The 25,446-nt window shown below is 44.3% G+C and overlaps 1 protein-coding gene across 3 annotated transcripts in view; it reads left to right on the top strand.

Annotated features, from left to right (window-relative positions):
- LOC121277892 (cullin-9) overlaps positions 1–25,446 on the top strand; it is a 301,897-nt gene that overhangs the window by 159,716 nt on the left and 116,735 nt on the right. For all 3 annotated transcript variants that reach the window (XM_041187673.1, XM_041187674.1, XM_041187672.1), the window contains exons 15-16: positions 9,049–9,220; positions 19,867–19,972. In XM_041187673.1, coding sequence (XP_041043607.1) covers positions 9,049–9,220; positions 19,867–19,972 — 278 coding nt within the window. The remainder of the gene's footprint in view (positions 1–9,048; positions 9,221–19,866; positions 19,973–25,446) is intronic.

Raw genomic sequence — 25,446 nt, 5'->3', positions numbered from 1 at the left:
CATTATTATTTCCCCAGCCTCATTTTGTAAGGGGCTTATGTTCACTTTGGCCTCTCTCTTCCTTTTTATATATTTAAGCTCTTACTGTCCGTTTTTATATTACTTGCTAGTTTACCCTCAAAGTTTATTTTCTCCCTCTTTATTATTTTATTGGTCATCTTGTGTTGGTTTTTTAAAACTTTCCCAATCCTCTGCTTACCACTAATCTTTGCCACATTATATGTCTTTTCTTTTAATTTGATCCTATCCTTAAGTACAAGAAGTGCCTAGGATTCTAAATTTACCACCATAGTTCTGGGATGCATGCAGGAATGAACACTGTGTGAACAATTTCATTTGTCCAAATTGAAGATATTAGCACCTCCTTCCCCCTTGACTGGCATGACTCCTTTGACCCAAATCTTGCAGATAACACAGCTTTCCTTATGCATTTGTAATCAGGTTTAACTATTTAGGTTTGAACAATGTGCCTTGTGGATGACATAAACACAAGGCCTTGTTTATTTTTTCTGCACTTCTGTGCTTCAGAAATAAAGATGCATGTTCCTTAACACTTTTATCAGCTGCTCCATTGAAGTGCAATCAGTTAGGTTGTTGGTCAGTGTATACAGAGGGCACAGAAGCAAAGCTGCAGCAAAGTTTACAGATGATCAAAAACAGGGATGGGTTTGAACTACAGGGAACAAGTGTGGAACAATCGGTTGTAGATAGATTGGAAGTGGCACGTAATGGTAACGAGCCTAAAAAAGGGAAATAAACTTTGGAAAATAATTGAACTAGCTCCAGTTTGCATAATGCAACATAGGGGAAGGATTTTGGGGATATAGTGAATCACTCAGCAGAATTTATAGCATAGTATGCGGCAACAGCCAAGGAAAGCTAATTGGATCTTAAGATGTACAGTCAGAGTGATAAAGCATAAATCACAAGAGGCGATGAGTCTGGGCAGGGAATGACCATGCTTTTAATACTGTATGTAATTCTAATTTCCATGTTACAGCAAGCAATCTAAACAATGGAAGCAGCTAAGAAGAGGCCAACCAACCTGATACCCAGTTTAAGTCATCTGAACTGTGAGGAGGGATTGAAATATTTGGATTCTTTACTCTGGGGAAGAGAATGCTTCTGGAAATGTTCCAGATTCTTAGGGAGGAGATAAATTAAACTCTAAAATTTGACATTTCCTCTAACACAAGAATTAGTGAATATGTGGTCAAAATTAGAAAATGAGTAATGCGCAAATTGACTATTTAGATTTAACTGCTTTATGTAGAGGATGGTCAATGCATGGAATGTACTACCCTGAGTGGCAGGTAAATGGGAACATTATTCAAGGGAGAATTGAATAGATGTTTCAGTGGGCAGCTGAGGATCATTCATTGGTCAGGTGGATTGCAGAGACTGGTCTCTTGCATTATTCCTATTCTTAAAAGATGCTGAAATCCTTTAACATTTTCACTTTATGTACATTACTGTGTGTGCATTTGAGCTAAGATTATTGTTGTGATCCCAGCTGATTTTACTACTGGACTGTTCAGATCCCAGGGTGGAAAGTGGCTCGATTGATCCTAACTTTTATCTTTTTGTTTAGAAACGTGGAGAGTGGCCACTGAACAGAGCCACAGGAGTCAGCTGATGGAACTTTTACCAAAAGAATAAAACACTTATTAAACAAGAAAAGATTAACTATATTACAGTACTCCTTCATCCACACCAATACCTTTAGAGATATATACAGATTTGTAAGGATAACACAAGTTTCAAAAGCCATCTTATACTCTGATGTTCACAGCCCATGTAAACCAGTAGGTGACTTGTGGTCGGACACACCACACTCTGAAATGAAGTGACAGATGCCACCCCAAACAGATGCTATGGATATCTCCTCAACTCCCCCCAGACACTTGTCACACCGTGAGCCAACTGGTCTCACTGAACTCTGCCTTTCATCTAAGGGTTTCCAATCTCCACTCTTGAAGAACTTGCTTTGGAATCTTCTCCCACACTGATGCTTTCTCTCAGACGCCTTCCACAAAGTTCCACCTCCAGGGTTTTGAGCTCTCCTGGATCACCACGTACATTCAAGCTTCCTTCCAGGCACACACACTCACTGACTCAGCCTTGCCGACAGAACACCACTGTTTCACATGCTTAGAGTAAAGAGTTACAGACCTTTGACTGTCTGCTTGGATCTTCTGGTTTCTCGTAAGCCTATATTGCTTTAAGTCTGTGTCCTGCAGCTTTCTCTCTTTAAGCTTGGAGCCTTTCTCTCTGCTCCTTACTTTCACTTCCACAGAACAGAACCTTTCCCAGACTCCTGTTCTTCCTTTGACCAGATCCCGCTCCGTCTCACTCCTTGGTTTTGGGATCTTTCAGTTCTTTTGGGAAACCTGCTCTGTCTACAGTTCTCTCTCCCAGTAGACTGCTTACAATTTGGTATCTCCCTTGAGATCCAGAACCTACTTGACATTCACTGTTACTTTAGCTTTAGAGCAACTCAGCTAAGATTCTTGGACTTATTTTCCTCAGCAGTCTGCTAATATGTCAGCTAGAGAGACTTAAACTGCTGCCTTAACCTCAGAGCAGAATGACCAACTGAACTCAAACGGTTTTTAGTTCCATTGAGTGGGCCTCCTGTTGCTAGGCAGCAGCACAGCTTTTTCTACCTTGTTTTAACTTCCCTGAGCCACTACCCCCCCTTGATAACACAGTTCAAGGGTCATAAAACTCAAAGTGCTGGCATCTTTTAAAGTGTAACTAAAATCCAAGCTTCATCCTTTTAACCCACAAAATACAGAGGTCCAGTAACACTTCAGGGGATTTTAAAAAATTAACAGTAAAAGTTTTATTAGCAAGTATAAAAGAAAACTTAAGATTACATTTGCACAGTTAAGGTTAGTTTTACAAACATTCCCCCAAAAAAGACTCTCCACTTGGTCAAACTCACAAGTAAACACCTTCCAGGCAACACTCCCTTACAGATGTGTAACTATAAGAAATCCAATAATATTACCCAAGGCAAGCTGCTGTAGCTTCAATAAAGGTATACTACATGACCTGTAACTTGCTTCCACTCTGCTGTGGTAAACCAAACTTCAGAATACAACTGCTTTTTGCAGCCCAAAACTTTTCTGGCTTCACTGGATGGTTGGCTGAAATGGCATCTCCTCCCAGCCCAGAGCTAACAGCTCCATCTCCACTCCAGCTGTTACCTCAACATCTCAGAACACCTAGAGTAACAGTAACTCTAAAATGCCCCCCCACCCCTTTCATGTCAGGTTCCATTGTTTTCACACCTTTTTGAAACCCAAACCCTTCCAAATATAAGATCTTTCATGTTTCCATCTTGTCTTTGCTTTCAGGCCAATAAAATATAATATCCCCCCTTCTATTTACCTATGGAACTCCTGCAAGATGCAAACATGTTTCTGGCTACTCTGAACTCCCCTTTGATATTAAAACAAACTCTCAACTTGTCTAAAAATGCAAATGTTAGATCGAACTTGTTTACTTTTACCTCAACCTATCATCTCTATCCTTTGCATGTTTTAAACCCGCTAGACAACATGCCTCCTAATAATCTGTGCCCAGCTTAATTAAATCATACATCCACACAGGCACACGCAGCCTTTTATGTGGCAGTCAGGAGGTTTCCTTACCCATGCTTAACCTGATGTCATGAGACTTCATGGGGTGTGGAGTCAATGTTGAGGACTCCCAAGGACTCCTCCTGACTTGACTGTGTGTACCACTGCACCTCTGAAGGATCTACCCAAATGGTGAGATAGGACATACCCAGAGAATGATGATGGAGGCATCTGGAACATCAGTTGGAAAGTATGATTCTGTGAGTATGACTATGTCAGGCCATTGCTTGACTAGTCTGTGGGACAGTTCTCTCAATCCTGGCACAAATCCCAGATGTTGACAAGGACTTTGCAGGGTTGAATGGGAAGGGTGTGTCTTCGTTGTTTCCATGCCAAGGTTGATGATGGGTGGTTCATCAGTTTTATTACACGGCTTTTCTGTGGCGGTTTGGTACAACTCGCTTGCAAATCGGTGTTCCATTTTGGAGGCTGGTTCCTCCAGGGAGTGCAGACAGAGCCAGGCTTCTGGCACCACAAGCAGCTTGTCTGTACTTGAGGGGAGGAAGAGCAATAGTAACAGAAGATTCTACAGTCAGGGGAACAGATAGGCACTACAGTGGCCGTCAACGTGACTCCAGGATGGTGTGACGTCTTTCTGGTGCCAGGGTCTGGGATGTCACTGAACAGCTGCAGGGCATCCTGAGGAGAGAAGGTGATAAGGCGGAAGTCATGGTACATGTTGGTACCAATGACATAGGTAGAAAGAGGGATGAGGTCTTGCATCAAGAATTCAGGGAGTTAGGCAGTAGACTAAAAAGCCTCATGGGTTGTAATCTCTGGATTACTCCCGGTGCCACATGCTAGCGAGCACAGAAATAGGAGAAAAGCACAGATGAATACGTGGCTTAAGAGTTGGTGCAGGAGGGAGGATTTTAGATTCTTGGATCACTGGGACCGTTTCTGGGGAAGGTGGGACCTGTACAAGCGGGATGGTCTACATCTGATCCAGAGCGGGACTAATATCCTTGTGGGTGGGTTTGCTAGTGCAAATTCGGCAGGGGAGGGGACACAGAACGTTAGCAGAATAGGGACACATCCATAATACAGTAAAACAATCAAGTCAGAGGGAGTACAGCTGCATTAAGTTTTAGGGGAATAAGGCAAGGCTGGATGGCCTTTACTTTAATGCCAGGAGTATTACAGGTAAAACGAATGAGTTAAGGGTGAGGATTGACATGTGGAATTGTGATATAGTAGCCATCACAGAGATGTGGTTGAGGGAGGGGCAGAATTGGCAGCTCAACATTCCGTTATATAGAATCTTTAGGCGAGACGGGGGAGGGGGTAAAAGAGGAGGAGGCATTGCATTATTAGTTAAGGAGTCAGTTACTGCAGTAAGGAGAGATAATATCTTGGAGGGGGCATCAAATGAAGCTTTGTGGGTAGACGTTAGGAATAAAAAAAGGGGCAGCCACATTGTTAGGTGTTTATTATAGACCCCCAGATAGTCAGCGGGAAATTGAGGAGCAAATATGTGCACAATTTGCGGAGGTGTGTAAAAACAATAACAATAGGGTGATTATATTAGGTGATTTCAACTTTCCCAACATTAATTGGGACAGACATAGTGTTAAGGGCTTGGATGGAGTGGATTTCTTGAAATGTGTACAGGAGAACATTTTAGGTCCAACAAGGGACGGCTCAGTGCTGGACCTAATTCTGGGGAATGAAGCCAGACAGGTGGCTGAGGTGGTGGTGAGCGAGCATTTTATTGATAACGGCCACAACATGGTACAGTTTAAGCTTGTTATGGATAAAGAAATTGACAAGTTGGATTGGGGGAGAGCAGATTTTAGTAAAATAAGGCAGGACCTGGCCAAGGTAGACTGGGAAGAGCTACTTGTGGGGGACTCTACAGAAGAGCAGCGGGGGGGGGGGGGCGTTCAAAAAGGAAATGGGGAGGGTACAGGCTCAACAGGTTCCCTCTAGGGTGATAGGAAGGAGTAACAAGCCCAGAGAACCATGGATGACCGGAGATATTCAGGATACGATGAGAAGGAAAAGAGAGGCTTTTAGGTTCAAGGGAAGCAAATCAGCGGAGGCATTAGTGGAGTACAGAAAGTGCAGGGTAGAGCTTAAGGAAGCAATTAGAAGAGCAAAAAGGAGATATGAGAAAGCTCTGGCTGGTAAAAGTAGGGAAAATCCCAAGATATCCTATAAGTATATCAATGGGAAGAGGATAACTAGGGAAAGAGTAGGGCCCATTAGGGACCAAGGGGGCAATCTATGGGTGGAGCCAGAGGACATCAGTAGAGTGTTGAACAAATACTTCACATCAGCCTTCACCCAAGAGAATGAGGATGAAGGAATGGAACTCAGGGAGAGAGACTGGAGGTTCTTAAGCAAATTGATACAGGGAGTGACAAGGTATTAGAGGTGTTGGCAGGCTTAAAAGTGGACAAATCTCCAGGTCCGGAGGATTTGTGTCACAGACTGCTGAGGGAAGCAAGGGAGGAGATCGCAGGGGCTCTGACCCAAATTTTTAATTCCTCTCTGGCCATGGGGGAGGTGCCAGAGGACTGGAGAACAGCTAATGTGGTTCCACTATTTAAGAAGGGTTGTAGAGATAAGCCAGGGAACTACAGGCCAGTGAGTCTCACATCAATGGTAGGGAAATTATTGGAGAAAATTCTGAAGGAGAGAATCTATCTCCACTTGGAGAGGCAAGGTTTGGTCAGGGATAGTCAGCATGGCTTTGTCAGAGGGAGGTCATGCCTAACAAATTTGATTGAATTTTTTGAGGATATGACCAGGTGTGTAGATGAGGATAGTGCAGTTGATGTAGTTTATATGGATTTCAGCAAAGCCTTTGACAAGGTCCCACATGGGAGACTTATAAAGAAGGCAGATGCACATGGGATACAGGATAATTTGATAAGGTGGATTCAAAATTGGCTTTGTTGTAGGAGACAGAGGGTGATGACAGGAGGATGCTTTAGTGACTGGAAGCCAGTGTCCAGTGGCGTACCACAGGGATCTGTGCTGGGTCCCCTTTATTTGCCATTTATATAAATGACCTAGATGACTATGTGAGGGATGGGGGTTTTTGGGGGGGGGGGGCGTTTGGGGGGGTAGGATTAGTAAGTTTGCAGATGACACAAAGATTGGTCGGTTGGTTAACAGTGAGGTTGAGTGTCTTGAGCTACAGAGAGATATAGACAGGATGGTCATTTGGGCAGATAAGTGGGAGATGGAACTTAATCCTGAAAAGTGTGAGGTGATACACTTTGGAAGGAGTAATTTGACAAGGAAATATTCAATGAATGGCATGACACTAGGAAGTTCTGAGGAACAAAGGGACCTTGGTGCATGTGTCCTAGATCTCTGAAGGCAGAGGGGCATGTTAGTGGGGTGGTGAAAAAGACATATGGGACTCTTGTCTTCGTCAATCGAGGCATAGATTACAAAAGTAGGGATGTCATGTTGGAGTTGTATAGAACCTTGGTGAGGCCACAGCTGGAGTACTGTGTGCAGTTCTGGTCGCCACATTATAGAAAGGATGTGATTGCATTGGAGGGGGTGCAGAGGAGATTCACCAGGATATTGCCTGGGATGAAACATTTAAATTATGAAGAGAGGTTGGATAGACATGGGTTGTTTTCGTTGGAGCAGAGAAGACTGAGGGGCGACCTGATCGAGATGTACAAGATTATGAGGGGCATGGACAGGGTGGATAGGGAGCAGCTGCTCCCCTTAGTTGAAGGGGCAGTCATGAAAGGGGCACAAGTTTAAGGTGAGGGGCAGGAGGTTTAGGGGGATTTGAAGAAAAACTTTTTTATCCAGAGGGTGGTGACGGTCTAGGATGCACGGCCTGGGAGGGTGATGGAGGCGGGTTGCCTCACATCCTTTAAGTAGTACCTGGATGAGCATTTGGCATGTCATAACTTCAAGGCTATGGGCCAAGTGCTGGTAAATGGGATTAGGTAGGTCGGTCAGATGTTTCTCACGTGTTGGCACGGACTCGATGGGCCGAAGGGCCTCTTCTGCACTGTGTAATTCTGTGAACTGAGTGGTTTGTTCGAGCATTTTAGAGGGTAGCTAAGAGTCAAGCCCATTGCCGTGGATCTGGAGTCACATGTAGGCCTGACCTAGCGAGGATGGCAGATTTCCTGCCCCACAATGCCTTAGTGATGCAGATGGATTTTACAACAGATCCGGTAGTTTCATGGTTGTTATGAATAAAACTAGTGTTTTATTCCGTGTCTCCAGCGTATTAGGCTTTTGAATTACTCGCCCAGAAACATTCTGGGTATTCTGCTGTCCACCAGGACAGGGTAGATGCTGAGAAAGCGTTTCCCCTGGCTTGGTCCCAGTCTCAGAATAAGGAATTGGTGATTTAGAACTGAACTGAGAAGAAATTTCTTCAATCAGAGGGTTGTGAACCTTTGGAATTCTCTTTCCCAGAGACCTGAGGGTGCTCTGTTGCTGAGTACCTTCAGGTCAGTGTTTGATGGATTATAGGATACTAAGGGTATTGAGGAATATAGGGTTAGTGCAGAAAGGTGAAATTGAGGTATAAGATCAACTGTGATTTTGTTGAATGGCACAGCAGGTTCGAAGTGCCAAATGGCCTTGCCTACTCTTGTTCTTACTTCTTACATTCCTAGCCAAGTCGGAATTGCAAACTCATGCATAATTTGGCTGTTATTATCACCAAAGTGAGAACACTTCAATGACTTTGCCGATATCAGCATCCTGAGGAATAGTGGAATCTGCCAGGTGAAGTTGGGCTCCTGAGATATTCCATGTTGAGAAATCTCAGACTGCCCTCTATGATAGTCATCAAGGCATTTCTCTCTTAGCAAAACTCACTTTTTTCTCCCCAATTGGTTGCATTTGTTTACAGTACTACAAAGTAACAAAACACTAATTTGGATGATTTTTATGTTTTGCAATATTGTCATTTGGATTTCAGTGAAGAGTAATGAGAGTGCGGGAAACATTTGGGTTGTGTTTACCTGAATGTGAAAACGTCCAGCAGGGGTTGTGAATTAAGTGTAGCACTGCAATGTATTGTCACGTGTAGTCCATAATGACTTAAGTGTGATCACTGTTGTTGAGTATTGGTACCAACATGCTTACTCCAAATGACAACTCTTGATTATATTTGGGAGATTTTGTTTTCAGAATATCTAGTGACTAGTGGAGATTTGGAGGAGGCAGTTCACTCTTAGGATTTTGGTGGTGACATTTATGGACCTCTTCATTGATTTGATCTAGGGAGTCATTGAGACCACTTGATTTGATCGAGCCAGCAGTCTCTTATCCTGCATTTTTACTGTCTTTGTGTTATTTTGCTCAAACTTAAATGTATTTTAAACCTGCTAAGATGTTCGGTAAGTTTTTTCTGTGGCTGGTGGTTACTATAGTCTTTTCTTTCTTACTGTTCATCATTGTGTAGGTTCCAGTGTGGAGTTGAAAGAGGACAAGTGTTGGGAGAAGGTGGAGGTGTCCTCCAATCATCATAGAGCGAGCAAGCTAACTGACAAGAACACCAAAACGTACTGGGAATCAAATGGCAGCACAGGGTCCCATTACATTAACATCTACATGCACAAAGGGGTGGTCATCAGGTAAGTGTCAGGGACCCAGACTTTATGAGCTAGGCCTGTGTATATCACCCGGTGACAGTGTTAGATTAGGATTGTTCAAGCATATTTCCTCTGCGTAGAGCTGCTGAGAACACCCTACGAACTGCTGATCCTGCTGGACTCATCTAACTCACTATGTAGCAAGATGTGAACCTGCAATCCTATTAATCTGAATAAACATTTCATATTTCCAAAAATGGTTGTCCTACAAACCAGTGAATTGACAAATACTTTGAAGGTTACCTTGTTGTGACTAAATGTTAATCTGAGTGGATGCAAGAGTTGAATCTCCTGTGGTATTGCACATGGGTAATTGTGACCAAGTGTTGTCTTCAGGTTTATCAAGTTATAATGTGAGAGGCTAATCGGACTGAGGCAATAAGAGGTAAGAAGGAAGAAACTTCCTCCAGGAAGGAGAGATATTGGGAAAAGTACTTCAGCAAGGTGGAAGGAATGGAAAGAAGGCAGCCTCAGCCAGGATGTGGGACAAAGTACCACATTTTTTGGGAGTTGTGGGGATTGTATAAGTAGCTTTGCTGGGGCTGTGACAATTCATTGATTCATAGAATTAGTGCAGCACAGAAAGAAACTATATGGCCCATTGTGTCTGGTTCTCTGCAAGAGTAACTCAGTTAATCCTACTGCTACATTTTCCCTGTGGACTTGTAATTTTTTTTTATTCAGATACTTACCCAAAACCACAACACTCCGAGGCAGTACGTTCCAGATTCTAAATACTCAATGCATAAAAAACATATTGCTCATGTTGCCTTTGATTCTTTTGCTACATGCCTTAAATCAGTGTCCTCAGGTTCTCGCCCCTTCTGCCAATGTAAGTAATTTCTCCCTATCTCCTCTGTTGCAGATGCATCTGTCCATGAAGAAAGTGGTGTAGTTTTGTCACTGGACTGGTAATCCAGTGACCCAGGGTACCTTTGGGAACCTGATTTCGAATCCCACCACAGGAGATGGTAGAATTTGAATTCAGTATAAGTCTAATGATAACCATGAAACCATTGGCGATTGTTGTAAAAACCCACCTGGTTCACTGACGTCTTTTAGGGAAGGAAATCTATTGCCCTCACCTGACCTGGCCCACATGTGACTCCAGATCCGCAGTAATGTGGTTGACTCTTAAATGCCCTGTGAAATGGCCTACCAAGCCACTCAGTTGTGTCAAACTGCTATAAAGTCAATAAAAAGGAATGAAACCGGATGGACCACCCAGCATCAATCTAGACACCGGAAATGACAATGGCAATTGCATCCCTGTCAACCCTGCAAACTCCCCCTTACTAACACCTGGGGGCTTATGCCAAAACTGGGAGAGCTGTCTCTCAGACTGGTCAAACAACAGTATGACGGAATCATACCTCACAGATCATGTCCCAGACACCACTATCACCATCGTCACCGGCAGCACAAACCCAGTGGAGGTGGCGGCACAGTGGTATATAGTCAGGTAGGAGTTGCATCAGCCCAATAATGAGCAAGGAAACCTCCTACTGATTACCACCTACTGCGCTCCCTTAGCTGATGAATCAGTACTCCTCCATGTTCAACACCACTTGGAGGAAGCACTGAGGGTGGCAAGGGCACAGAATGTATTCTTGTTGGGTGATTTCAATGTCCATCAACAAGAGTGGTTCAACAGCACCACCACAGCCTGAGCTGACCTAGTCTTAAAGGAAATAGCTGCTGGACTGGGTCTGTGGCAGATGGTGAGGGAATCAACAAGAGGGAAAAACATACTTGACTTCATCCACACCAACCTGCCTGCCGCAGATGCATTTGATATCAGTAGGAGTGACTATCATATAGTCATTGTGGAGACGAAGTCCCGCCTTCACGTTGAGGATACCCTCGATTGTGTTGTGTGGAACTACAATTGTGCTAGATGGGATAGATTTAGAACAGATCTAGCAACTCAGGACTAGGCATCCATGAGGTGCTGTGGGCCATCAGCTGCAACAGAATTGTACTCAACCACAATCTGTAATCTCATGGCCCAGCATACCCCCACTCTATCATTACCACCAAGCCAGGGGTTCAACCCTGGTTCAATGAAGAGTGCAGGAGGACATGCCAGGAGCAGCAGTAGGCATACTTAAAAATGAGGTGTCAATCGAGAGAAGCTACAATACTGGACAACTTGCATGCCAAACAGCAAGTGATAGACTGAGCTAAGTGATTCCACAACCACCGGATTAGATCTTAGCTTTGCAGTCCTGCCACATCCAGTCGTGTATGGGCAGAGTGACTACCCTTGACATCAAGGCCGCATTTGACTGAGTGTGGTGCCAAAGAGCCCTAGCAAAACTGGGGTCAATGGGAATCGGGGAAAACTCTCTGCTGATTGGAGTCTAACCCAGCACAAAGGAAGATGGCTATGGTTGTTGGAGGTCAGTCATCTCAGCTCCAGGACATCACTGCAGAAGTTCCTCAGGGTGATGTCCTCAGCCTAACCATCTTCAGCTGCTTCATCAATGACCTTCCTTCCATCATAAGGTCAGAAGTGGGGATGTTCACTGATGATTACACAATGTTCAGCACCATTGGTGACTCCTCAGATACGGAAGCAGCTCATGTCCAAATACAGCAAGACCTGGACAATATCCAGGCTTGGGCTGACAAGTGGCGAGTAACATTGGCGCCACCCAAGTGCCAGGCCCTGACCATCTCCAACAAGAGAGAGTCTAACCATCGCCCCTTGACATTCAATGGCATTACAATCGTTATCAATATTCTGGGGCTTACCATTGACCAGAAACTGAACTGAACTAGCCATATAAATATTGTGGCTACAAGAGCAGGTCAGAGGCTAGGAATCATGTGATGAGTAACTCACCTGACTCCCCAAAGCCTGTCCACCATCAACAAGGCGCAAGTCAGGAGTGTGATGGAATACTCTCCATTTGCCTGGATGAGCACAACTCCCACAATACTCAAGATGCTTGACACCATCCAGGACAAAGCAGCCCGCTTGATTGGCACCCCATCCACAAACATTCACTCCCTCTACCACCGACGCTCAGTAGCAGCATTGTGTACCATCTACAAGATGCACTGCAGGAATTCACCGAGTCTCCTTAGACAGCACCTTCCAAACCCATGACCGCTACCATCTAGAAGGACAAGGACAGCAGATACATGGAAATACCACCACCTGGAAGTTCCCCTCCAAGCCACTCACCATCCTGACTTGGAAAGCCATTTCTTCACTGTTGCTGGATCAAAATCCTAGAACTCCCTCCATAACAGCACTGTGAGTGTACCTACACCACAGGGACTGCAGCAGTTCAAGAAGGCAGCTCACCACAGCCAGCGATGCCCACATCCCATAAATGAATAAAAAACCGTTAGGAGTGACCACCACACAGTCCTTGAGGAGACGAAGCTCTATCTTTATAGTGAGGACACCCTCCATTATGTTATGTGGCACTACCGCAATGCTAAATGGGATAGATTTTGAATAGATCTAGCAACTCAAATCCGGGCATCCATGAGGCACTGTGAGCCATCATCAGCAGCAGAATTACATCAATCCACAATCTGTAACCTCATGGCCTGGCATATCTCCCAATTGATATCCCAATATCTCTGCTTGCTTGTCCCTACAACCACACGCACACACACACACACACACACACACCCCCCCACACACCCCCACACCCCCCACACCCCACCTTAAACCAGCTTTTTTTCACCCCTCTCCTTGGATTCATCTAGTTCTGCTGAAAGGTCATGAAGACTCGAAACGTCAGCTTTTTTCTTCGCCGCCGATGCCAGACCTGCTGAGTTTTTCCAGGTAATTCTGTTTTTGTTTTGGATTTCCAGCATCCGCAGTTTTTTTGTTTATATCTCCCAATTTACCATTTCCATCAAACTGGGGGACCAACCCTGGTTCCATGAACAGTGCAGGAGGTTGTGCCAGGAGCAGCAGCAGGCAGAGCTAATGATGCGGTGTCAGCCTGGTGAAGCTACAGCACTGAACTGCTTGCGTGTCAAACAGCGGAAGCAGCAAGTGATAGACAGAGCTAAGCAATCCCACAGCCTGCGGATGAGACCTAAGCTCTGCCGTCCTGCCATATCCGGTTGTGAATGGTGGTGGACAAGTAAGCAACTTACTGGAGGAAGAGGCTCCACAAATATCCGCATCCTCAGTGATGGTGGAGCCCAGCACATCAGTGCAAAAGATAAGGCTGAAGCATTTGCAATAATCTTCAGCCAGAAGTGCCAAGGGATGAATCATCACAGCCCCCTCCTGAGGTCCCCAGCATCATAGCCATCTTGATTCACTCGTGATATCAAGAAACAGCTGAAACAGTGGATACTACAAAGACTATGAGCCCTGACAACATTCCAGCAATAGTACTGAAGACATGCTCCAGAACTAGCTGGGCCTCACACTGCCCCACATTATACCCCATCTGCCATCTTGTTGCCCATTCACTTAACCTTCTATATCCCTGCAGCTTCTTTGTATCCATCACACAGTTTGCGTTTCCACCTAGCGTTGTATCATCAAGAAACTTAGATACATTGCCCTCTGTATCTTTGTCCGAGTCATTAATATAGATTGTAAATAGTAAATAGCTGAAGCAGCAGCACTAATCGTTGTGGCACTCTACTAGTCACATCCTGTCAACCTGAAAAAGCCCCATTTATGTCTACACTCTGTTTCCTGCCTGTTATCCAGCCCTTTATCCATGCCAATATATTACCCCCCAATGCCTTGAGCCTTTATCTTGCCTTTTAACCTTTTGAATGGCACCTTATCGATGCTTTTTGGAAATTCAGGTATACTACATCTACAGATTCTCCTTTATCTACCCGGCTAGTTACATATCACAGAGAATCACAGAATTGTTACAGCCCAGAAGGAGGCCGTTTGTTCCATTGTGTCTGCACTGGCTCTAAAAGAGCAATTTGTCTAGTGCCATTTCCTCGCCTTCTCTCTCTAACCCTGCAGCTTAGATTCAGATAATAGTCTCATCCCCTTTTGAATGCCTCGATTGAACCTGCCTCCACCACGTTTTCAGATAGTGCATTCCGTACCATAACCACCGCCATATGAAAAAGTTTTTCCTCATGTCGCTTTTTGCTACATTTTGCTAATTCATTTAATCCTGTGCCTCTTGTTTTTGAGCTTTTCACAAGTGGGAACAGTTCTCCCTATCTACTCTGTCCCGACCCCTCCTGATTTTGAATACCTCTATCAAATCTCATCTCAGCCTTCATTTCAAGGAAAACAGTACTAACTTCTCCAATCCTGAAATTCCTCATCCTGGAGCCATTCTCGTGAATCTTTTCTGAACTCTCTCCAATGCCTTCACACCTTTCCTAAAGTGTGTTGCCCAGAACTGGACGCCATACTCCAGTTGAGGCCGAATTAGTGTCTTATACAAGTTCAACATAACCTCCTCGTTCTTGTATTGTATGCCTCTAATAATACAGCCTAGGATACCATATGCTTTTCTAACTGCTCTCTCAGTCTGTCCTGCCACCTTCAGTGACTTATGCACATATTCACCCAGGTCCCTTTGCTCTTGAACCTCTTGAGAGTTGTACCCTTTAATTTATTTTTTTCCTACCAAAATGAACCATTTCACTTTTCTCTGCATTGAACTTCATCTGCCATCTGTCTGCACATTCCACCAACTTGCTGATATCCTTTTGAAGTTCTACACTTGAAATTGTGCCCTTTACACAAAGATCTAGTTCAAGAATATATATCAGGATGAGTAAGGGTCCCAACACTTACCCCTGAGGAACTCGCACTGCACACCTTCCTCCAGTCTGAAAAGCATCCATTAACCACTACTCTCTGTTTCTTGTCACTCAGCCCATTACGTATCCATGTTGTTACTGTCCCTTTCATTCCATGAGCCACAAGTTTGCTCACAAGTCTTTGTATCAAATGCCTTTTGAAAGCCCATGTACACCACATCAACAGCATTCCCCTCATCAGCCCTCTCTGTTACTTCTTCAAAAATTCCATCATTAGTTAAACACAATTGTCCCTTAACAAATCCATGCTGGCTTTCCGTAATTAACTCATATTTGGCCATGTGACTATTAATTTTGTCTTGACTTATTGGGCAGCATCTTGCCTTTGGATGGCAGGTGGGCCCCACTGGCTTGGCAGCAGGTGGGCAGCCGACCCCCGCCACTGAAACGGGTCCCGCCGCCATTTTAAGTGGGTGGGCCAATTAAGGCCCACCCAGTGGTATCCCCAAAGGAAGCGCTATGTACTTCCTGTGAGGGGGGTGGGGTGGATGGAGGGATTCCCCAGCTGTCAAAGTCCTGTCTCAGGGAGAATACTGACAGTGTCAAAAACATTAAAAATAGAAACATTAAAAACTTATTAGCATGTCCCCCTCATGTGACAATGTCACACGAGATGGGACATATTAATAAAGACCACATAAACTTCATTAATTTTTTACAATACGGACATGAAACTTCATCCCACCAGTGGATGAAGTTTCATCAATAATCTGGAGCTCACTGGGGCTCCTGGCCTGCCCGCCAGCCTTAAGGTTGGACGGGCAGGTTTTTAATTACTTTAAATAGCCAGTCAATGGCCTCAATTGGCCATGGACAGTATGCGGGCGGACAGCTGGTTTCACTGTCCGCCCTCCTTCCTAAAGATTTAAATGGCCCAGGATGATGTCAGGGATTCCTCCCGACGTCATCCCGCGTAATTTCCACCTCGGCAACTGGGTCCCGCCCCCAAATCACCGAGGGGAAAATCCTGGCCATTATTTCTAGAAGTTTTCCCAACACCAATGTTAAACTGATGGGCCTGTAGTTGCTGGACTTACCTTTACACTTTTTTAACAAGAGTGTAACATTTGCAATTCTCCCACCCTCTGGCATCACCCCTGAGTCTAAGGAAGACTGGAAGATTATGGCCAGTGCATCCACGATTTCTACACTCACTTCCCTCCGTATTCTTGGAAGCATCTTATCTGATCCTGGTGCTTCAGCAACATTGACAAATTTATTGCAGTTTTTTGACTCTCACAATTTCCTTCGTAAGACCATACTGATTTTGACTGATGATACCATAATGTTCTAAGTATAGTAAGACTTTCTTAAGAATAAATTCCAGCAATTTTCTGATGACTTATGTAAGAATAATTAGTCTGTGGTTCCCTATTTTCCCCCTCACTCCTTTCTTGAATAGCAATGTTACATTTGCTAACTTCCAATCCGCTGGGACTGCAGAACCTAGGGAATTTTTTCTGCTGATATCATTTATCTTAATTTCCTCACTCTTGTTAGCCCCTAGCTTGCTTTCTATTTTTGGTGTATCATTTATGTATGCTACTGTGAATACAGACACACAATATTTGTTCAGCGTGTCTGCCATACAATTTGTAACACTATGGGCAAGATTTTTAGTTCGGTGGGTGCGCATGATCGGCAGGCCTGGGAGCATCTGGGGAATAGGCTGCCAACCGCAATTGTCCCCCAACCACGATTTCATGCTGGCTGGCCAATTAACGGCCACAGCCAGTGTGAAACATGTGCTGAAATGCTCAGTGCTCCTGGGGTGAGGGGCAGGAGGAGGGCGGGCGCTGATGTAAGCAGGGGTGAACGTGGAATGAAAGTTCCCTGAATGCAGAGAGCTGCCTCAGGGAGCTGAAGAATTTAAAAGCAATCAATAAAGTTTTAAATATCCAGACAAAAATGTCCACACATCAGAATCAGTCACCTGAGCATATAGATGATGAAAATTCTGTCCAAATATTATTTTTTTAAATTTAGTAACGCCCTTGGATGAGGTTTCATCAAAAATGCAAAGTCTGCCTGGCAGATTCGCCCACCCACCAACCATAAGGTTGGACGGACCACGAAAAATTGGGGTCAATTGGAACTTTATTGGGCTCAATTGCCCTCTTAATTGTCAGTGGGCATGCTTCCGACCGAAATATCGTGTGAGCGCTGGATGACGTTGGAATGTTCACCTGACGTCATCACGCGCTATTTTATTTTCCAGTGGATCGGGTGCGCACCTGCACACGGAGCTAAAAATTCTGCCCAGTGATTTGTAAACATATATCTGCAGGTTCCTCTGCTCCTCCTTCCACTTCAGAATTGTATCCTTTATATTATCTCTGTGTTCTTACTATCAAAATTTATCATAACACTCTTCTTTGCATTAAATTTCACCTGCCATGCATCTGACCATTCCACCAATCTATGTTCTCTTCGACCACTATCCTCCTCATGGTTCACTGTACTTCCAAGTTTTGAGCCATTTGCAAATTTTGAAGCTGTGCCCTGAACACTCATGTTTTGGTCGTTAATATATATCATGAAAAGCAGTGGTCCTAATATTGAACCTTGTGGAACTGCACATCTACTTCCTCCAGTCTGAAAACTAACCTTGCACCACTATTCTCTTTTTTGTCACTCAGCCAACTTTGTATCCATGCTGCCACTTTTCCTGTTTTTCCATGGGCTTTAACTTTGCTGTTATGTGGCACTTTATCAAATGTCTTTTATAAGTCCACACACACCATAACTGCATTATCCACATCTACTCTTGTCACCTCATCAGAAAATGCAATCAGGTTAATTAAATAGGTTTTTCCCTTAACAAATCAGCGTTGGATTTCCTTAATTAATCCACACTTGTCCACGTGACTTTTTATTTTGTCCTGAATTATCATTTCTAAAACCCTTCGCACCACTGAAATTAAGATGACTGGCCTGTAGTTGCTGGGTTTATCCTTACCTTGTTTCTTGAACAAAGTTGTAGCATTTGCAATTCTGCATATTTGAGGAAAATTGGAAAATTATGACCAGTTCCTCCTCAATTTCCACTCTTCTCTTTATATCCTCAGATGGGCCTGGTAACTTAACAGTTTTAAGTATGGCCAACCTTATAATACATCCTCTTTATCAATGTTCAACCCATCCAGTGTTTCAGTTGCCTCCTCTTTCATTTTGATTTCAGCAGCATTGTCTTAGAACCATAGAAACCATAGAAAAGTTACAGTACAGAAAGAGGCCATTCGGCCCATCTTGTCCATGTCAGCCCGAGGTCACCCAGGTGCCCTTTCTAATCCCATCTTCCTGCACCTGGCCCATAGTCCTGCAGCTTGCAGCACTTTAGGTGCAGATCCAGGTACTTTTTAAAAGAGTTTAAAGTTTCTGCCTTTACCACCAAATTGGGCAGCAAATTTCAGACACCTACTACCCTCTGCGTTAAAAATTTCTTCATCATGTCCCCCTACACCTTCTGCCGCTTATCTTGAATCTATGTCCCCTGGTTCTAGAATTTTCCAGCAAGGGAAACAATTTTATCCTGTCCACTCTATCTATTCCCCTCATAATTTTGTACACCTCAATCAAGTCACCTCTCAGCCTTCTTTGTTCTAAGGAAAATAAACCCAACCTATCCAATCTCTCCTCGTAGCTACACTTTTCTAACCCTGGCAACATTCTTGTAAACCTCCTCTGCACTCTCTCCAGAGCTATTATGTCCTTCCTGTAATGTGGTGACCAGAACCGTGCACAATAAAAATTCCAGTTGTGGCCTGACCAGTGTTTTATACAATTCCAACATTATATCCTTACTTTTGTATTCTATACCTCTGCCAATGAAGGAGAGCATTCCATATGCTCTCTTTACAACCTTGTCTACTTGAACTGCTGCCTTCAAGGACCTGTGTACTTGTACGCCAAGATCTCTCTCTTCCTCTACCCCTCTTAGTATATTCCCATTTATTTTGTAATCCCTGTAACTGTTTGACCTCCTTAAATGTAAATTTCCTTGGTAAATAAAATGCAAAGTACTAATTTAGTACCTCAGCGATATCCTCTGTCTGCAAGTGTAAATCTGGTCCCTGATTGACCCTCCTCCACCATTTACCACTCTTACTATTTATATACCTACAGAAGATTTTTAGATTCCCTTTTATGTTAGTTTTCATTCTCTCGTCATACTCTTTCTTTGCTGCTCTTATTTTTTTCACTTCTTCTCTGAACGTTTTACATACAGCCTAATCCTCAGTTGCACTATCTACTTGACATCTGTCATACATGCCCTTTTCATGCTTCATCTTTCTGTCTCTTTTGAAAATAAACAGGGCCTATGAAAACAATGAACTTGATCTATTGCTTCAAGTTTGAAAGAACCCTGATGTCTTTTACAGAGAGATATGTGCCCTGTGTTACAGGAATAGGTATGGATTTTTTTCAGGGTTGTTCCTGAGATGCAAAATTACAAGTCTTAGCACTGGAAAAATCATCTTCACTTTTCCACTTGCAAGGGCAGATACCAAATTGCAGATAAATGTGGAGATTTTTATAATGGGATTTTCCATAACACTTGGTTAACATAGCTTTCAATGCATTTTTAAATAGGTTGATGTGAACCATCTATCATTTTTAATACGTAAGACATATAAGAATGCATCTCTTGAATTTCTCTGGTGTAAGATTCCTGAAATTATTCAAATTGCTCAATGAAAGTGACAAATTAAGGGGAAAAAAGGGTGAATATGTGACCTCAATTGACTTGTGCAGTAGAAACGCATAGATGCATGGGGCTATGCATTTTGACTGCAGTTGCAGTCTGTTAATGAGCGGTCTTTTACCTTGTGTTCCAGACAATTGACCTTGGTGGTTGCGAGTGAGGACTCCAGTTATATGCCAGCACGTGTGGTGGTGATGGGAGGGGATGATCCAAGTAACATCAGTACAGAACTAAACACAGTGAGTTACTAAGAGGAGTGCCTTTCGGCCAATGAGGCAAAAGCAAATACATCCTGTGACTTTTACAGTTTGTTCACTGACCACTTTCATTTTTAACTCCTGTGGTTCTTGTGTTGCTAACTTTTTTGGCACTTGACAGTTAAGGAAGAATTATTTTTACATATGCTCATTAACAAAAATTCACATCTGTAAAACTGTAAAATACTCAAATACCAATGCTCCCTGCTTTTTAGCTTTCACAGAATCTCAATTGTTACAGTGTAGAAGGAGGCCACTCGGCCCATCGTGTCTGCACGGGCTCTTTGAGAATTTTAACTTGGTGCCAATCCCCTGCCTTTCCCCTGTAACTCTGCACATTGTTTCTATTTAAATAATTGACCAATATCCTATTGAATGCCTCATTTGAACCTGCCTCCACCACACTTCCAGGCAGTGCATTCTGAACCCTAACTACTCACTGTGTGAAAAAGTTTTTTCTCACCTTGCATTTGCTTCTTTTGCAAAACACTTTAAAACTGTGCTCTCTGCTTCTTGATCCGTTTACAAGCAGGAGCAGCTTCTCCTTGTCTATTCTGTCCAGACCCCTCATGATTTTGAAAACTTCTATCAAGTGTCCTCTTAGCCTTCTCCTCTGCCAGGAAAACAGTTCCAACTTCTCCAATCTTTCCTCATAACTGAAGTGTCTCATCCCTGGAACCATTCTTGTAAAGCTCTCCTACACTCTCCTTCTCGTTCTCATCCTTCCTATAGTGTGGTGCCCAGAACTGTACACTTTACTCCAGTTGAGGTCTAACCAGTGTCTTATATAAGTTCACCATAACCTCCCTACCCTTGTACTCTATACCCCTATTAATGAAACCTGGAATACTGTATGCTTTAGAATCAGCTCTCTCTACCTGTCCTGCTACCTTTAATGACTTATGTACATATACACCCAGATCTCTCTGCTCCTGCTCACGCTTTAGAATAGTATCCTTTATTTTATGCTGTCTCTCCATGTTCTTTGTACCAAAATCACCTCACACTTCTCCACATTGAACTTTATCTGCAGCCTATCTGCCCACTCCACCAATGTGTCAATGTCCTTTTGAAGTTCTACACTGTCCTCCTCACAGTTTACAATTCTCCCAAGTTTTATGTCGTCTGCAAATTTGGAATTGCCCCCTGCACACCAAGATCTAAATCATTTATTTTTATATATATACATATATATATCTATCAGAAAAAGCAGGGGTCCTAATACCAACCTCAGGGGAACTCCACTATAAGCCTCCCTCCAGCCTGAGAAATATCCATTAACCATTACTCTCCGTTTCCTATCCCTCAGCCAATTTTGTGTCCACGTTGCTACTGTCCCTTTTATTCCACGACTTATAACTTTCCTCACAACTCTGTTGTGTGCAACTGTATCGAACGCCTTTTGGAAGTCCATGTACACCACATCAACAGCCATGCCCTCATCAACCATCTCTGTTACCTCTTCAAAAAACTCCAGCAAGTTAGTTAGACACGATTTTCCTTTAAGAAATCCAAGCCTACTCTTCTAAATCAATCCACTTTTTTCCATGTGCCTATTAATTCCCGAATAATTGTTTCTAGAATTTTCCCCACCACCGAAGTTAAATTGACTGGTCTGTGATTCCAGGGCAGATCCTTACAACCTTTTTTGAACAAAGGCATAATATTTGCAATTCTCCAGTCCTCCGGCACCTCCCCTGAATCCAGGGAACATTGAAAAATTATTGCCAGTGCCTGTGCCATTTCCACTCTCACTTGCTTCAGTATTCTTGATCACCTGATCCCAGTGCTTTATCAACTTTAAGTACTGACAGCTTATCCGATACCACCTCCTTATCAATTTTAAACCCTTCTAGTGACCGAGTTTCCTCCTCTGTCAACATGGCCTGGGCAGCATCTATCTTGTAGGTAAAGACAGATGCAAAGCTTTAATTTAACACCTCAACCATGCCTCTTGCCTCTATGTGTAAATCTCCTCTTCGGTCCCTAATTGGCCCTATTCCTCCTTTTACTACCTTTTACTATTGAGGTGCTTACAGAATACTTTGGGATTTCCTTTTATGTTGGCTGCCAGTCTTTTTTCATAATCCCTCTTTGCTTCTCATATTTGCTTTTTCACATCTCTTCTGAACCTTCTGTATTCAGCTTGGTTCTCAATTGTATTTGCTACTGGACACCTGTTGAAAGCACACTTTTTCTTCTTTAATTCAATTTCTATCTCCTTTGTCATCCAGGGAGTTTTGGATTTGTTTGTCCTACCCTCCCCTTCTGAGAGAACATGCCTAGGCTGTGCCCAAATCATCTCCTTTTTGAAGGTAGCCCATTATTCAGCTATTGATTTTCCTGCCAACCTTTAGTTTCATTCTCTCTGGCCCAGCTTTGTTCTTGCCCCATTGAAGTCCGCTCTCCACCAGTTGATTATTCTTACCCTGAATTGTCCAATGTCATTTTCCACCGTCATCCTAAACCTTATGATGCAATGATCACTGTCCCCTAAATGTTCCCCAGTTCACTTGATCTACTTGGCCCATCTCATTCCCAAGAACCAGGTCTAGCAATGCCTCCTTTCTTGTTGGACTGAACACATACTGCTGTAGGAAATTCTCCTGAACACAATCTAGGAATGCCTGTCCCTCACTGCCACTTATACTACCACTATCCCAGTCTATATATGGGTAATTAAAGTCCCCCATTATAATTGCCCAATGATATTTACAACTCTCTGTAATTTCCTTGCAGATTTGTTCCTCTATATCCTTCCCACTAGCTGGTGGTCTGTATAAGGCCGCGAACAATGTAATTGCACCCTTCTTATTCCTTAGCTCTAGCCAAATCGACCCTGTCCTTGAATCCTATGACACACCCTCTTTCTCCAGTACTGCAATACTCCCCTTAACCAAAAACCCCACCCCTTCTCCTTTTTTCTCTTTCCTATCTTTTCTGAACACCTTGTAACTGGGAATATTTAACACCCAGTTCTGCTCTTCCTTAAGCCAGGTTTCCACTATCGCCACGCCATAATCCCACAAGACAACCTGTTCCTGTAACTCCCCAATTTCATTAACTCTACTCCGTACATTCACATACATGCAGTGTTACCCTGATTTAGACTTCATTACTTGCTCCCTTACTCCGACTCCATCTATTAAGTTACTATTCCCAATTTTAGTGCTATCTGCCTCTCCCAGCATTCCATGCACCCTGCTATTACTGTCCAATATTCTCTCCTGGTTCCCACACCCATGCTGAGTTAGTTTAAACCCTTCCCAACAGCACTGGCAAAATGCCACACAAGAAACTCAGTCCCGGCTCTGTTCAGATGCAACCCGCCTGGCTTGTACAGGTGCCATCTCCCCCAGAGCCAGTCCCAGTGTCCCAGCAATCTAAAGCTCTCCCTCCTACACCATCTTTCCAGCCACGTCTTCATCTGTCTTATCTTCCTATTTCTGTACTCACTTGCATGTGGCACTGGGGGTAATCTGGCAATTACTACTTTAGAGGCCCTGCTTAATAACTTTCCACCTAGCTCCCTAAATTCCGAAGCAGGGGCACTTCCCCCTTCCTACCTATGTCGTTAGTACCAGTGTGGACCACGCCTTTCCCCACATGTCCTGCAGCTGCTCTGTGACATCCTTGACCCGAGCACCAGGGAGGCAACAAACCATCCTGGAATGACGTTGACAGCCGCAGAAATGCCTGTCTGCTCCCCTAACTAAAGGTTCCCCTATCAGTACTGCCCTTCTGCTCTTCTTCCTCTCCTCCTGTATAGCTGGGCCACCCATGGTGCCATAGACTTGGCTTTTGCTGCACTCCCCCAAGGGTTCACCACCCCCACTGATATCCAGAATGGAAAATTGGTTAGTGGGAGGGACCTCTGGGGACTCCTACACTACCTGCCCATTCCTCTTGGACTGCCTGGCGGTCACCACTCCCTATCTGCCTGTTTGCCCCTAACTTGTGGTGTGACCACCTCTCTGAATGTGCTCACGGATGCAGGTCAGTGACTCCAGCCGCTGGTCAAGCTCTGAAACGCAGGGCTCAACCTTGTGCAGCCGGTGACACTTCCTGCACATGGGCTCGTCTGGGTGACGTGAAGTGTCCACAACTCCCCACATGCCACAGGACGGGTATTCAGCTTGGCTGAGCTGTCCTGCCATGCCTTTACCTTAAACTTTTAAATAACTTTATTTACTTTAACTTTAGTTACTTTAACTTAGTTTAACCATACTCTTGCACTATTAACTATAAACTGGATATTAGTAGAAAGGAGAAATTCTTTGCCTTTGCTCACAAATCCATTCCCTCTCCTGTGCCTATAAATTCTTACTTTCCTTGGGCTAGTTTAGAAATTTATATTTTTCAAAATTACTGGGTTTGAGACATAGTCCCTGACAGCAGCTGCTTAGGAACCAATCAATTCACGACTTTCCTACGATATCGCTCTCACACATCTTTCAAATCCACCGAGCAACTTAGAAAGGGTGTTCCCACTCCTGACTCCTCCCTTTACTCACAGCCCTGGAACATGTTCCCATGCAGGTCCGATTCCTCTCCTTACTCACAGCCCCGGAACGTGCTCACATGCAGGTCCGATTCCTCTCCTTACTCACAGTCCCGGAACACGTTCCCACACATGTCTGATTCCTCTCCTTACTCACAGTCCCGGAACATGTTCCCACACATGTCTGATTCCTCTCCTTACTCACAGTCCCGGAACGTGCTCCCATGCAGGTCTGATTCCTCTCCTTACTCACAGACCCGGAACGTGCTCCCACGCCGGTCCGATTCCTCTCCTTACTCACAGACCCGGAACGTGCTCCCACGCAGGTCCGATTCCTCTCCTTACTCACAGACCCGGAACGTGCTCCCATGCAGGTCCGATTCCTCTCCTTACTCACAGCCCCGGAACGTGCTCCCATGCAGGTCCGATACCTCTCTTTACTCACATTCCCGGAATGTGCTCCCACACATGTCCGATTCCTCTCCTTACTCACAGCCCCGGAATGTGCTCCCATGCAGGTCTGAGTCCTCACTCCCAGACGGTAAGTGAAAGGCCCCAAGCTTCAGCCTCTCTTTATTCACAGGCCCAGAACGTGCTCCCACACATGTCCGACTCCTCTCGCCCCTGGAAGGTAAGTGAAAGGTCCCAAGCCCCAGCCTCTCTATTCAGAGCTCCAGAACGTGCTCCCATGCAGGTCCGATTCCTCTCCTTACTCACAGCCCCGGAACATGTTCCCACGCAGGTCCGATTCCTCTCCTTACTCACAGTCCCGGAACATGTTCCCACGCAGGTCCGATTCCTCTCCTTACTCACAGACCCGGAACGTGCTCACATGCAGGTCCGATTCCTCTCCTTACTCACAGACCCGGGACGTGCTCCCACACATGTCTGATTCCTCTCCTTACTCACAGCCCCGGAACATGCTCCCATGCAGGTCCGATTCCTCTCCTTACTC

The sequence above is a fragment of the Carcharodon carcharias genome, chromosome 5 (genome assembly GCF_017639515.1).
Source record: "Carcharodon carcharias isolate sCarCar2 chromosome 5, sCarCar2.pri, whole genome shotgun sequence".
Classification (NCBI taxonomy): Eukaryota; Metazoa; Chordata; class Chondrichthyes; order Lamniformes; family Lamnidae; genus Carcharodon; species Carcharodon carcharias.
The sequence above is the reverse complement of the archived record's forward strand: the minus strand, read 5'-3'. Positions and strand labels throughout refer to the sequence as shown.